This window comes from Balaenoptera physalus (assembly GCF_965194825.1).
Source record: "Balaenoptera physalus genome assembly, chromosome: 16".
Taxonomy (NCBI): Eukaryota; Metazoa; Chordata; class Mammalia; order Artiodactyla; family Balaenopteridae; genus Balaenoptera; species Balaenoptera physalus.
In genome coordinates this window covers 86,648,137-86,661,571 of record NC_138898.1, presented here as the reverse complement: position 1 = coordinate 86,661,571, position 13,435 = coordinate 86,648,137, and the positions used below count along the sequence as shown (strand labels likewise).

The 13,435-nt window shown below is 44.1% G+C and overlaps 1 protein-coding gene across 1 annotated transcript; it reads right to left on the bottom strand.

The window, feature by feature from the left end:
- Positions 1 to 1,403: 1,403 nt before the first annotated feature.
- On the bottom strand, positions 1,404 to 9,703 carry ZNF394 (zinc finger protein 394). The gene is made up of 3 exons (XM_082431960.1): positions 9,131 to 9,703; positions 8,225 to 8,351; positions 1,404 to 3,671 (listed from the first exon to the last, which is right to left on the bottom strand). Exons 1-3 carry the CDS (start codon positions 9,539 to 9,541, stop codon positions 2,275 to 2,277), a joined length of 1,935 nt encoding a protein of 644 aa, XP_082288086.1. The 5' UTR covers positions 9,542 to 9,703; the 3' UTR covers positions 1,404 to 2,274.
- Between the last annotated feature and the right edge of the window lie 3,732 nt (positions 9,704 to 13,435).

Below are 13,435 nucleotides of genomic sequence, written 5' to 3'. Positions count from 1 at the left end.
ACCATTGCGCCACCAGGGAAGTCCTATATTATTTTATTTCCTTATAAATGATATGAAGGGAATTCTCTGGTGGTCCAGTGGTTAGGACTTCGCGCTTTCACTACAGGGGGCCCAGGTTTGATCCCTGGTCAGGGAACTAAGATCCCACAAGCTGTGCGGTACAGCCAAAAAAAAAAAAAATGATATGAAACAAATATGACTTATTAAGAATTGATTAATCGGTGTGGTGCATATGTGAACGTTCTTTAAAATCGTTCCCTCTAGTCTACACTTGTGTGTATGTTAACAATATTTCACAATAAACTTTCCATGTTTTTTGTGAGATATCACAGTTCAAAAGTATATGAATATATATGACAGAAATAAAAACACCCACGCCTCCTCATCCTAGTGAAGGAATAAATCACCTTCAGAATCACAAAAGTCCCTTATATTCTCTCCAGTTTCATCTCCCTTCCTCTTCAACAAAGGTTAATCATTCTCTTGCATTATGTAGATATACCACTTATCTCTGTCTGGACAATATATTACCTAGTTTTGCTTTTTCTGGAACTTTATGTACATGGAATCATACTCTTGTTCTTTCACTACATGTGTGTTGAGAATCATGCATCTCTGTATAGCTGTGGTTCAGTCATATTCACTGACACTGAGTATCCCACTGCAGGAATATAGCACAATTTATGAAACTCTTCTTTGGCTGATCAGTTTTCAGGATGTTTGCAATTTGGGGCTTTTACAAAACAGCATGTCAAATGCCTCTTGGTTCCCTGTGAAAAGACCTAGGAATAAGTTATATACATGTTCAACTTTAAGAAGTAGCACCAAATTGTTTTCCCTAATAAACGTAACAACTTACACACCAATAGCTGAGGAGAGTTCCCACCACTCTACATCTCTGTTAGTACTTGGTACTGACAGATTTTGAAAGGTTTGATAATCTGTAAGGTGTGAAATAGTATCTAATTGTGGCTTAATTTGCATTTTTCTTATTACTGAGTATGTTTTCATCTTCATGGGCTGTAATTCCTATTTTGTTTTTTCCTAATACAGTGTAGTTAAATTTATCAATCTTTTATAGTTAGTGCTTTTTGAGTCTTGCTGAATTGCTACAAGTTTATCAAAAATTTGTTTTTTTTCTTCCTGGGTACACTCATAATAGAATGTAATTTGGCACTTGCTTTGGGGGAAAGAAATTGGGAAGGTGTATTGAAAGCCATAAAATAACTAAAACACTGAACAAGGAATTCTACTTCTCTGAACATAGCGTTAGATTCTAAAGAAAGAACAATCCAAATCCTAAAATTACACTGACACTCACTACAGCATTTTTTGCAACAATGAAAAATGAGACAGACCTGAAACTTCCAACAAAAGTAATTGTTACATCCACTTGAAAAAGTAATTGTTACATCCACTTGATGGAAAATGACCAGCTATTAAGCATAAAGTTTAGGAAAACCAAGTAAAATCCTCAAGACATAATACTAAAGAAGATATAAAATGTAAACACTGCGATTTTTGTTATATAGAGAAATATGCATAGAAAAAGAATCAGAAGGAAATACACCAAAATACCGGTATCAAATGGATTGTGGTGTTGGGATTTTGGGTAAATTTTCCCCTACTGTTTTCCCAGATATCCAATAATGTACTTGTATTCCCTTAATTAAAAAAAAAAAAAAAGTTCAAAAAATTTGGATGCAATGCATATTATCAGTGGGTAGCACTAGAAAGATAATCAGATAGATTTAGGCTCTAATCCAAGTTCTTAGCTGTGTTTAACCCAACAAGGAAAGAATGGGAAAGAAAGAGGGACTCTGCAAAATTAATTTTTAAAAAAGTCAAATATATAGAATGCCTCTTGTAGGCACTGAACTGTACAAGGTGTTCTGGAGTATAAAATATCTACCATCTAAGTAGGAAGACAATTCTAAGTGACTGCAATACATTCTCAGGGAAGTCACAGGAGGGACAAGATTTGGTCCAAAAGCAGAGGTTCCAGAAGAGTGACAAGGACAGAACTCTCACAGTTCCGCCCTCGCTCTGCTGGAAAGTGTGTTCCGGTGGGGCTCCTGACTCACGCAGTCCTGCTTCAAGGCAATACGCTACCAAAGGGCGTCCCTAGACTCTAGCTGGACTCAATCTTTCTCGGGTGTGATGCCCAAGGCAGTATGACCCACGATTACTGAAATACTCCAAAAGCCAAAGAATGTAGTTTCTGGAAAGAAAGCAAGAGAGAGAGAGAAACAAAACAGCTCATGCAGAAGCATGTCAAAATGATGGGGCTTTATTTCTATGGATTCTTTGGTGTCGGATGAGGTGTGAACTCTGTCTAAAGCTGTCCCCACATTCAAGACATCTGTAAGGCTTCTCTCCAGTGTGAGTTCTCTGGTGTTTAACGAGGGTTGCGCTCTGACTGAAGCTTTTCCCACATTCTTGGCATTCGTAGGGCTTCTCCCCGGTGTGGATTCTCTGGTGTTTGGAGAGGTCAGAACACCGTTTAAAGCTCTTCGCACACTCTTCACACGTGTAGGGTCTCTCCCCCTGGTGTGTCCTCTGATGTCTAAAATGGTTGGAGATACGGCAGATTTCCCCGCACTCATGACACGTGTAGTGCTTCTCCCCCATGTGGACTCTCTGATGCCGGTTGAGGTGTGAGCTCTGTCTGAAGCTGTCCCCACATTTGGGGCACGTGTACGGCTTCTCACCTGTGTGTGTCCTCTGGTGTTTAACGAGGGTTGCGCTCTGACTGAAGCTTTTCCCACATTCTTGGCATTCGTAGGGCTTCTCCCCGGTGTGGATTCTCTGGTGTTTGGAGAGGTCGGAACACCGTTTAAAGCTCTTCGCACACTCTTCACACGTGTAGGGTCTCTCCCCCTGGTGTGTCCTCTGATGTCTAAAATGGTTGGAGATACGGCAGATTTCCCCGCACTCATGACACGTGTAGTGCTTCTCCCCCATGTGGACTCTCTGATGCCGACTGAGATTTGAGCTCTGTCTGAAGCTGTCCCCACACTTGGGGCAGGTGTAAGGCTTCTCTCCGGTGTGAGTCCTCTGGTGTTTAACGAGGGTAGCGCTCTGACTGAAGCTTTTCCCACAGACAGAACACCCGTAGGGCTTCTCCCCGGTGTGGGTTCTCTGGTGTTTAAAGAGGTCGGAACGCTGTTTGAAACTCTTCTCACAGGTGTCACACATATAAGGTCTTTCTTCATGGAACCGCCTCTGGGCCTCAAGTAGGCTTGAATGATGGCAGTTTTCCCCACTGTCAAGAGATTCATGAGGTTTCACGGTATCTAACCTGTGTTTGCAATTGTTCCCACGTTCATCACCGGTAATGGGTCTCTCTGCTGTCTGGATGTGCTGAGCAGGAACAAAGTTTGAACTTTTGGCACTAGGCCCAAATTCATTGTTTTTGGAGTCTCCCTCTTCTCTGGGGGCACTCTTGAGATCTGAGATGCTGGTGACTCCCTGATCTTCAGGAGACTTTTCAAGTTTCAGCATTGAGGGGTCACCTGAGGGCTTTTCTATCCTGTCCTCATGGGCATCCCCACACTCGGAAGACAGGGGCCCCTTCTCCTGGGACCCTTGTAGCTGCCCTTGTGGCTCCACTTCTTCTAGAATTTCTTGCTTTAGAATCAACTCTTTGTTCTCAATTCTGGTTTCCAAACCTGAAACATGAAAATACAAATTGCTGACATTTCATTCTTGCGCAAGAGTGAATAAGAAAGTGCTAGCAGAAAAACAACCCCCCCCCACCAAAGCCCTTTTAACGTCCTCCATGAAACCACTCCTGAAGTTAAATTATTTTAACTAACCTGTCAGATGTGCTCACATTTACCTGTACAAACCCCGTTTCTTTCCTTTTATACTTGTGCCTCTGCTGGCCAACCTGTCTCTCCTGCCCCAGCCCCACTGCACTGTTGTGTGAATCACTGTATTACACGAGGCATTACTGGAGAAGGTGTCGACACAGACGGTACAACCTTTATCCCGAGCATGCAGGATGCTTTACTAAGAGAGATTCGTGGGTGAGTTACAGTAACAGACACACCAGGTGCCGCCATTCTGAAGGCAGGCTCTGGGTAGGCAGTAAATCTAGGACTGATGTGAAGGATTCCATCCCCCAGTCCAGAATTCTTGCAGTTTACTCTCCAGGAAGGCTGAACCAGGTAAATTCGGGACTGGGGACGTGAGGCACAGCTGAGAACAGGGGACAGGTACCACCTTCCCATGAGGAGAGTCAAGTGAAAATGGACACACTGACTGGTGGAACCTCCATGCGCTGTCCTCTGTTCAGGCTCAAACTGTCAGCCCTGAGCCTGACATCCTCCCGGCAGAAAGGGCAGGGATTTCGTAGGCTTTAGTCCCTACTGGATTCCCACCTAGAACTGCGCCTGGCTTATCTGCAGACACACAGTGAAATATCTGTTGACTGAATCTCTCTATGGGAAAACTTGGCAGCCTGGGCCAAAGACCCTCAGACACTGACATGTGGGAATTCCCAGGTGAAACAGCGCCTGATGCCTGACCCGGTCCTGAAGATCACAGTTCACAAGTCCTTCCCAATAGAGTTTCCAGTCAGAATGCTTGGGTTTGGGACTTCCCTGGTGGCGCAGTGGTTAAGAATCTGCCTGCCAATGCAGGGGACACGGTTCGAGCCCTGGTCCGGGAAGATCCCACATGCCGCGGAGCAGCTAAGCCCGTGTGCCACAACTACTGAGCCTGCACTCTAGAGCCCCCAAGCCACAACTACTGAGCCTGAGTGCCACAACTACTGAAGCCCGCAGGCCTGGAGCCCGTGCTCTGCAACAAGAGAAGCCACTGCAATGAGAAGCCCATGCACCGCAATGAAGAGTAGCCCCTGCTCGCCGCAACTAGAGAAAGCCTGCGTGCAGCAACGAAGACCCAACGCAGCCAAAAATAAATAAATAAATAAATCTATTTGAAAAAATAAGAAAAGGGATATTTCGGGACTTCCCTGGTGGTCCAGTGGTTGGGACTTCGCCTTCTAATGCGGGGTATGCAGGTTCGATCTCTGGTCAGGGAGCTGGGATCCCGCATGCCTCGCGGCCAAAGAGCCAAGACATAGAACAGGGACAGTCTTGTGGCAATTTCAATAAAGACTTTAAAAAAAGGGGTCCACATCAAAAAAATCTTAAAAAAGAAAGAGAAAGAAAAGAAAAGGAATGTTTAAAGAACAAGAAAAAGCTCTTCAAAATATTAATGAGAGCAGAAATATTTCAACCTAAGAGTTGGAAAATAAAGCTAAGGAGATTTCCCAGAAAGGGGAAGAAAAGACAAGGAAATGGGAAGGAGGTAGGGAACCCTACAGGATCAGCCCATGAGTTCCAACATCCAACTGGAAGAAATCCCAGAAAGAAAACAGGAAAAAATGAGATAAAAATAAATAGATAAAATAAAAGAATACTACAAAAAATTTCTCACAACTCAAAGACGCGGGCGTCTATATTGTCAGGACCTGCCAACTACTCAGAACAATGAATGAAAAAAGAAACCTCACACCCAGCCACACCCATTGTGAAATTTCATACCAGCAGGAATAAAGAAAAGCTCCTAAAGGCTTCTGCACAGAACAGATCACACACCAAGGATAAAATATCACAGTGGCGTCAGATTTCTCAATTGCAACATGGCAAGCTAGTTACAAAATCCACCGTCTTCAAAATTCAAAGGTAGAGTCATTTCTAAAGTAGAATGCTGCATCCAGCCACACCATGATCTGGATGTGAGAGAGGAATAAAGGCGTTTAGACATGCATCGAGTTCCCAAGTATATGTTCTCTGTAATATACTGGAGGTCGTTCTGTATCCCATGGAGGGGGTAAAGCAAGGAAGAAAATCGTATGGGATCCGGGAAAGAGAAAAAGGTGAGAGTGAAGGAATGTTCTAGGACAACAGCTGTGTAACTGACCTGGAGAAGCCCATCCACCCTGGAGCAGAGGAGGCTTCAGGAGGGACTCTCCGAGGGGAGAATGAAGCCGATGGCCCGTCTGATGGATCTGAACTCACTGAGAGGGGTTTACGTTCCTAACAGAGTTTGTGGGTGAACCAGTGCTCAGGAGTTAGAAAAGGAGGCACGTGCAGAATGAGGCATTATTAATTCTGGGAAAAACCAAAAGCTGTAAAGGAAAAGACTTACAGTCATATATATTAGGTGAGTGAATATAGATAATATTTATATGGGCATAATACTGAAACATTCCCTTAACAAAAACAGACTGATTTAACTATGCTGAGAGAATTACGGACTGCTAAATGTGAGCATGCTGGGGAGACACGACCCTGTGTTCCTTAGCAGGCAGTGAAGAGATAATAACTGAAACTGAGAAAAAGAACCCCAGCAGAATAAGCATCTTATTTAGAAATATGAAAATAAATACCACTGGAAGGGGTGAAAAGATTTTAAAGTTGTTGTCTCTGCAAAGTTGGAATCAGGATTGAGAAGGGCCTATTTTCCTAAGAAGATTCGAAAAACACAAACCATAAAGTAAAAGATTGAAAAATTTGACTATATTAAAATTTCAAAATTTTATATAACAAAAACACCATGGTTAGAAAGACAAGCCACCTCTATAACCAGTAAAATAACAAAGGATTAGTTATCAAAAACATAAAGAACAGCCACAAAACAATTTAAAAGACAGTGGAGGAAAGGAGAGGAGATAAGGATACACCATTCATTAATCCTAACAGTATTACTTATTGAGCACCCACTCTATGCCAGGCACTATTCTTGGCACTTGGGATATAGATGAACAAAACAGACAAAAATCCTTCCCCCTGTGGAGCTGACATTCCAGAAGGGATGGTCAGACAACAGATGAACATAAAGTCAAATATATAGGATGTCAGAGGGTAATAAATGCTATGGACCAGGTCAGGCAAGGCGAGGGATCTGTGAGGCGGCTGATGGCAGGAATCATGTATTAACATGACGGTCAGGTCAGGCCTCGCCGAAAAGTGAGATGTGAGCACAGGCTTGAAACAAGTCAGGGAGTCCGTTTGGTGGAGATCCGGAGCAATAATATTCCAGGCAGAGGGAGCAATCAGAGCAAAGACCGTGAGGCAGGATGCCCACCACGCTCAAGGAGCAGCAAGGTCAGTGAGGCTGGGGGCGTAAGTGAGGGGAGAGCAGGAGGGAACAGGGCCAAGTCCCATCAGGCACCACAGGCTTTTACTCTGCGTGAAATGAGGAGTATTCAGGTTCTGAGCAGAGGTATGATGCAACCCAACATTCTAAAAGGAACACTTGGGCTACTGGGTTAAGACATCTTGCTGTCAGCTGAACACCAAATGTTGCCAAGGGTGTGGAGAAAGATGAATTCTCATATACGGCTGGTAGGAGTACAAATTGGCTCCCATCATTTTGGACAGCCAGATGGGCAAACATCCCTAAGTATATTCTCTTCAGAGACTCCTACATATGAACACAGGGAGAAAGAGACAGGAACGTTTGGTATAATACTGTGTGTAACGGTGAAAAACTAGAAGCCTTAACGTCCATTGACAGGAGAATGGATAAGTAAATATTGGAATAGTCATACAATAAAATATATAGATGTTAAAATGAATAAACTAGAGCTACACGTATCAACATGGATAAATCCCAAAAATGTAATGCTGAGAAAAAAGCCAAGGTGCAAAAGAACCATACAGTAATATAATTTATATACCATAAAAGCATGTAAAAATACTATATACATTTACATATTTATGTGTTTACATACATTTATATAGAGACAATGTGTATATGTGGCTACATGTATATGTAGAAAGAATATAAAACAAGCATGGAAATGATAAGTCAGGATATTGGTTACCTCTGCAGAAGGATCAAGGGAAGAGCTTTCAGGGAGGGTACACAGAGCTTCACCTATAGCTATGGCTGTAATATATTATCTCTTCAGAAAAAAAAATGAAGCCACGGCCAATATTAAAATTCAATAAACCTGGGTGGTGAATCCTCAGGTGCTCATTATATGTTTTTATACTTTCTTATGTATTTTTATTAAAAAATGAACCAAAATAAAAAGCTGACTCTATCACCTAACAATACAGAACAGAGAGGTCTTGCTTGGGTCACAAAAGGGACTCGAAGGCTCTCAACCTTTGTCTGAATGGCAGGCTGGCTGGGGGATTTACTGAAGCAAGCCCGCCACAAATCACACACAGCTGGAAACAAGCAAAGGCAGGGCACTTACTTGGCGAGACTGCGTTCCCATAATCCTTCGGCGCACTCTCCCTGTAGAGATCCCTCTGTGCTGGGTCCAGACGTTCCCATTCCTCCCAGGTTAGAGACACCGCCACATCCGGGACTGTCACCAACCCCTGAAACAACACAAGACCTCCCTCAGCACCTGCCGTCCCAGGACGGCTTCACCAACAGTGCCAGGATGAAGCCGGACTCCAGAGAGAAGTCTGCGAGCGCTGAGAAACCGAGTCACGACCAACGGAGTCTTTATCAGTGAGCCTTGTACTGATGCGGGAGTTGCAAAGTGACCAAAAACAGAAGCTGGCATTCTCCTGCAATCCTGAAAAGCCTTTCTATGAACTGTCTACGCTAACTTGTGGGGGAGAGCAAAATGTTCATTTGGGTTATATTGCTGTGATTTATCAAAGCAGAAACCTGATATGGATTGAAAATATACAGGTTAACCAGAGTCCCGAGTTGCAGTGCTGGCTCTCAGACGCTGTTCCCTCACCTGTGAAATGGATACAAAGTTCTATCTTCAGAGGAAGGTACCTCACCAATAGCAGTAATGTGTTTTCCCCTGAGCCTCTCCTTTCCTTGTAAAGGAAAACCACACTCCTGTGTGTCTCCTCTGTTCTCAGTACTCTGAATATTCACTACAACACTCCTTCACTTCTGACACCAGATGTGTGCATTTCCACAGGTCAAGCAATTCTGCGGCACCAGCTGGGTGTCCTACAGTTTAACAACTCTGACCCTACCTACCTGGAGATGGTATGACATCCCATTAGGTTAAAGGGCTCATGTTTCATACACATCCTAAAGTTCACGCAAAATGTAATAAGGAAAGAACTTATGAAGCCCACAGCATCCCTCACACCTCCATTCCCACCACCAGAACACGTTCACTCCTCACTTGGCGTGAGGTCCCATCAAGCTCTCTCTGTAGAGCCCAAACCAAGGCGGCAGCCTCCTCCCCGCTCTCCGGGCAGTGCTTGCGCACCCAGGCCTGGAGCTCCTGGGGCAGGATGGTCAGGAACTGCTCCAGCACCAGCAGCTCCAGGATCTGCTCTTTCGAGTGCACCTCGGGCCTCAGCCACCGACGACAAAGTTCCCTGAGTCGGCTCAGCGCCTCTTCGGGTCCGGCCACCTCCTGATAACGGAACCGCCTAAAATGCCGTCGGGAAGTTTCGGGATCCGGACAGTCCCCAGGTGGGTCGGACTCCCCACCTCCGGGTGAATCTTCCTCCACTTTCACTATCCAAGGTCCGTCACTCAGGGGCAGAGCAGCGACCCTGCCTTGACTTGCGGTCCAGATCCAACTCATCCTTCTCCTGCAAGTGCGCACTTTCCCGGAGTTCTGCCTTCAGGTGAAATGACAGCAAACCCAGCAAAAAGCCACGGAGCTCATCGGATCTCCCCAAAGCAGCGGCTGCCCACCGTCCCGTCCCTAACAAGCCCCCACCTTGCCCAGCCCCCTCCCAGCCCCCTCCTACCCGCAGCTACCCCTCCCAGAAGCTGCCAAGTCCCGTGACAAAAACCACTAATAGCCCCAGCAGGAAGTGCGTCGCCGACTCACTGCGGTGCCCAATCCCGGGCATTTCCGGGGCCTCTCTAGGCTCCCCGGAGGAGTGACGTGCATCTCTGTGGTTCGCTGTCCTCACCCTTCAGAGATACTCTGCACGAGTACCTTGCAGTGTGGCGCTTATAGTCCTTAAGGTTACCGAACTAAAGGATAGTCTTCCTTCAAAAATGAATGTCATTCTTTAACACATTATCTGTGAATAAAGTTTTGTAAATTTTGTTTTAGGGAAAGTTAAAAGTTCCAAGTGTACAATAAGTGGTCATTCATCTACTGGATATTCATTTAATGCAAGAAAGGTTTGTTGAGTATGTTTTACATGCCAGGCATCGTGCTTGACACTACAGACACAAAACTGGGAAGACATAGTCCCCGTCCTCCGTTGTTCAGTCTCCTAAGGGAGACAGACACTTAAACAAATCCTTGCAGGACAGTGTGGTAAATGCAGTACTTTGAGGTGTATGCAGTGTCTATTTGTATAACCAGAGGTGGAAATAATCAACCATGCCTAATGGAGAGGGTACAGTGAAAGACTTCACAGAAGAGATTAAGCTTCACAGAAGAGATAAAGCTTAAAGAGTCCATGTGGACTGAGGACATAATTTAATTTAATTAAAAAAATTATTATTATTTTAAAATAAATTTATTTATTTATTTATTTTTGGCTGTGTTGGGTCTTTGTTGCTGCACGGGGGCTGCTGTTTGTTGTGGTGCGTGGGCTTCTCTTGTTGCGGAACACGGGCTCTAGGTGCACGGGGTAGTTGCAGCACGTGGGCTCAGTAGTTGTGGCTTGCAGGCTCTAGAGCACAGGCTCAGTAGTTGTGGCACATGGGCTTAGTTGCTCCACGGCATGTGGGATCTTTACGGGCCTGGGCTCGAACCCGTGTCACCTGTATTGGCAGGCGGATTCTTAACCACCGTGCCACCAGGCAAGTCCCTTTAATTTTCAAACTGGTTAAATTTATAGGCAATAAATCCATAGTAGATTGTATTATCCCCTCCAACTTTAGATTTCCTATGCCCAGCTTCCTTGCAGTGCTTCACAGTTGGTATCCAAGTTGCCAAGGATTTTGTCCTATTCTAAGCCCTACTCCCCTGCTCTATCATTTACTCCCTCTTCCTCACTTCATTTTAAGTATCTACATGGACACTGCCACCCCACCTCTTCTTTTCTGTGCCAGTGTTCAGAAAAATAAACCACGCAACTGAAATGAAGGATACTATACATTAGTTTAATATTTACATTAAATCATCTGCATTATTTAACAAATGAAGAATTATCTAAGTTATGTTATGGGTAAATTCATTTAAAATACCATTTATTTCAACAAGTATTGTACAATTAATGTCCTGATTTATGAATGCAAAGTCCCAGGCAGGGTCAGGATTCCATATGACATATCTGTGGACTAAAGTTTAAATTATAAACTAATGATTTATCCATAGTTTGTGCAAAAGCACAGGCAGTCAACCCCTACTTTAGGCTCTAGCGGGTAAGTGGCTGTATTAGTCTGTTGTGATCTGTTTTGATTGGACATTAACAGGACAAAAAAACAGGAAAAGGCAGATTTTTCGGGATTAATTTTTATGTCAAATCCACTTACACAGAAAAAATTCACTACTCACAAGGCTCATATTCATCATTTTACAAATTTAGAGCAACATGTAATAATTTTTAAAATATTTATTTATTTGGCTGCACTGGGTCTTCGTTGCCGCGTGCAGGATCTTCCTTGTGGCCTGCGGGATCTTTAGCTGCAGCCTGCAAGATCTTTTAGTTGTGGCATATGGGCTCTTAGTTGCAGCATGCATGCAGGATCTAGTTCCCTGATCAGGGATCAAACCCAGGCCCCCTGCATTGGGAGCGCAGAGTCTTAACCACTTGACCACCAGGGAAGTCCCAACATGTAATAATTTAATGACATAACTTGTCACATGTTTGCATCTGATCTCTCCAGGCGGTCTGAAAGTCCCTGGAGGGCAGAAACTTTGCACAAGTCTACTTTTTCATCTGTGTGGGAATGCTATCACAGTCTGGCAGGAAGTCAAAAGCTCTTTTCCCAGTATTCCAGGACAAGGCTTTGAGTAGGATTGGGTGGCCAAGGATGGCAAGGGAATTGGACAGAATGCAAATCCACAAATAAGAGAACCCTTTATAGTATAGGCAAATCTAGCTCCAGACAATATCCACCTATATAACTAGTAATGGAATACAGAAGAGAATATCACGTTCTATGAAGGCAGTACAAGCATTTTTCATCTCCTCCCAGTGAGAGGAGATGTAGGTCTCCTTACTAGCTGATTACCAGTCCGGGCTCCACTAGTTCCTGCTTCTGGGTTGTGTGACTCAACTCTGATCATGATATAGTGATTTGCTTAGCTCTTATCTCCCTTTCTCCTGTAACTTTTGCCTTCATCTGCAGAATATCAAATGCTTTCATCTGCTCTCACTGATATCATTGAATGACATATTTCTCTGTTCCCAATGCCTTTTCTGATGCTTTGTTCAAAAAGTTAATTGAAGAATGCTAGCTGCCTCATCTTTTAAAAATAATTGAGGAGAGAAAGTGAGAAAAGGAAAACAGGGCAGGAATAAATAAGATGGAGCCAGGGATAAGATGGGATTAGAAATTACCCACTGTAAACTGCTGTATACTGGCAAAAGGTAACCCCCAGTTTGGCTTTGAGAAACCTCAGCAGCCAAAGCAAGAAGAAAACAAGATCAGTTCCGTGATGTGCAGTGCATCTCGGGTAAAAGCAAACTACTATAGTGGCTTAGGAGAAATCCAGCTATTCTTGGTACCAAGAGGAAAGAGAAATTTATACTCATAAGAGCAAAGCTTGGGCTTCCCTGGTGGCAAAGTGGTTAAGAATCCGCCTGCCAATGCAGGGAACACAGGTTTGAGCCCTGGTCCCGGAAGATCCCACATGCCGCGGAGCAGCTAAGCCTGTGCGCCACAACTACTGAAGCCGGCACGCCTAGAGCCCTTGCTCCACAACAAGAGAAGCCACCACAATGAGAAGCCCGCGCACCGCAACAAAGAGCAGCCCCCGCTCGCCACAACTAGAGAAAGCGCGCACGCAGCAACGAAGACCCAACGCAGCCAAAAATAATAAATAACTAAAATAAATAAGTTAAGAAAAATAAGGGCAAAGCTTAGCTTAGCTTGCTTAATTTGCAAGACAAGCCAGGTTACAGTGACGTGGGTATTTCTTGCTTATGCCTCTGAAAATCATAAGCAAAACTTCAATTGTTTCCCCAAATTGATATGAAGTAACCGCTAACCAATTCCCTTTCATTTAAGAAAATTCTAATATTGTAACCAATCGCTGTGAAGAATAAACAGTCACTGCCGCCACACTACATAAGATACTTTGAAACAATATACTTCTGAGCCTCATGCTTTGTTTTGGTTTGAGTGCTCCCAGTTTGCTGTCTTTTTTTTTTTTTTTAAAGCAGAGCTTTTTTTTTTTTTAATTAAATAATTAATTTATTTATTTTTGGCTGTGTTGGGTCTTCGTTTCTGTGCGAGGGCTTTCTCTAGTTGTGGCAAGTGGGGGCCACTCTTCATCGCGGTGCACGGGCCTCTCACTATCGCGGCCTCTCTTGTTGCGGAGCACAGGCTCCAGACACACAGG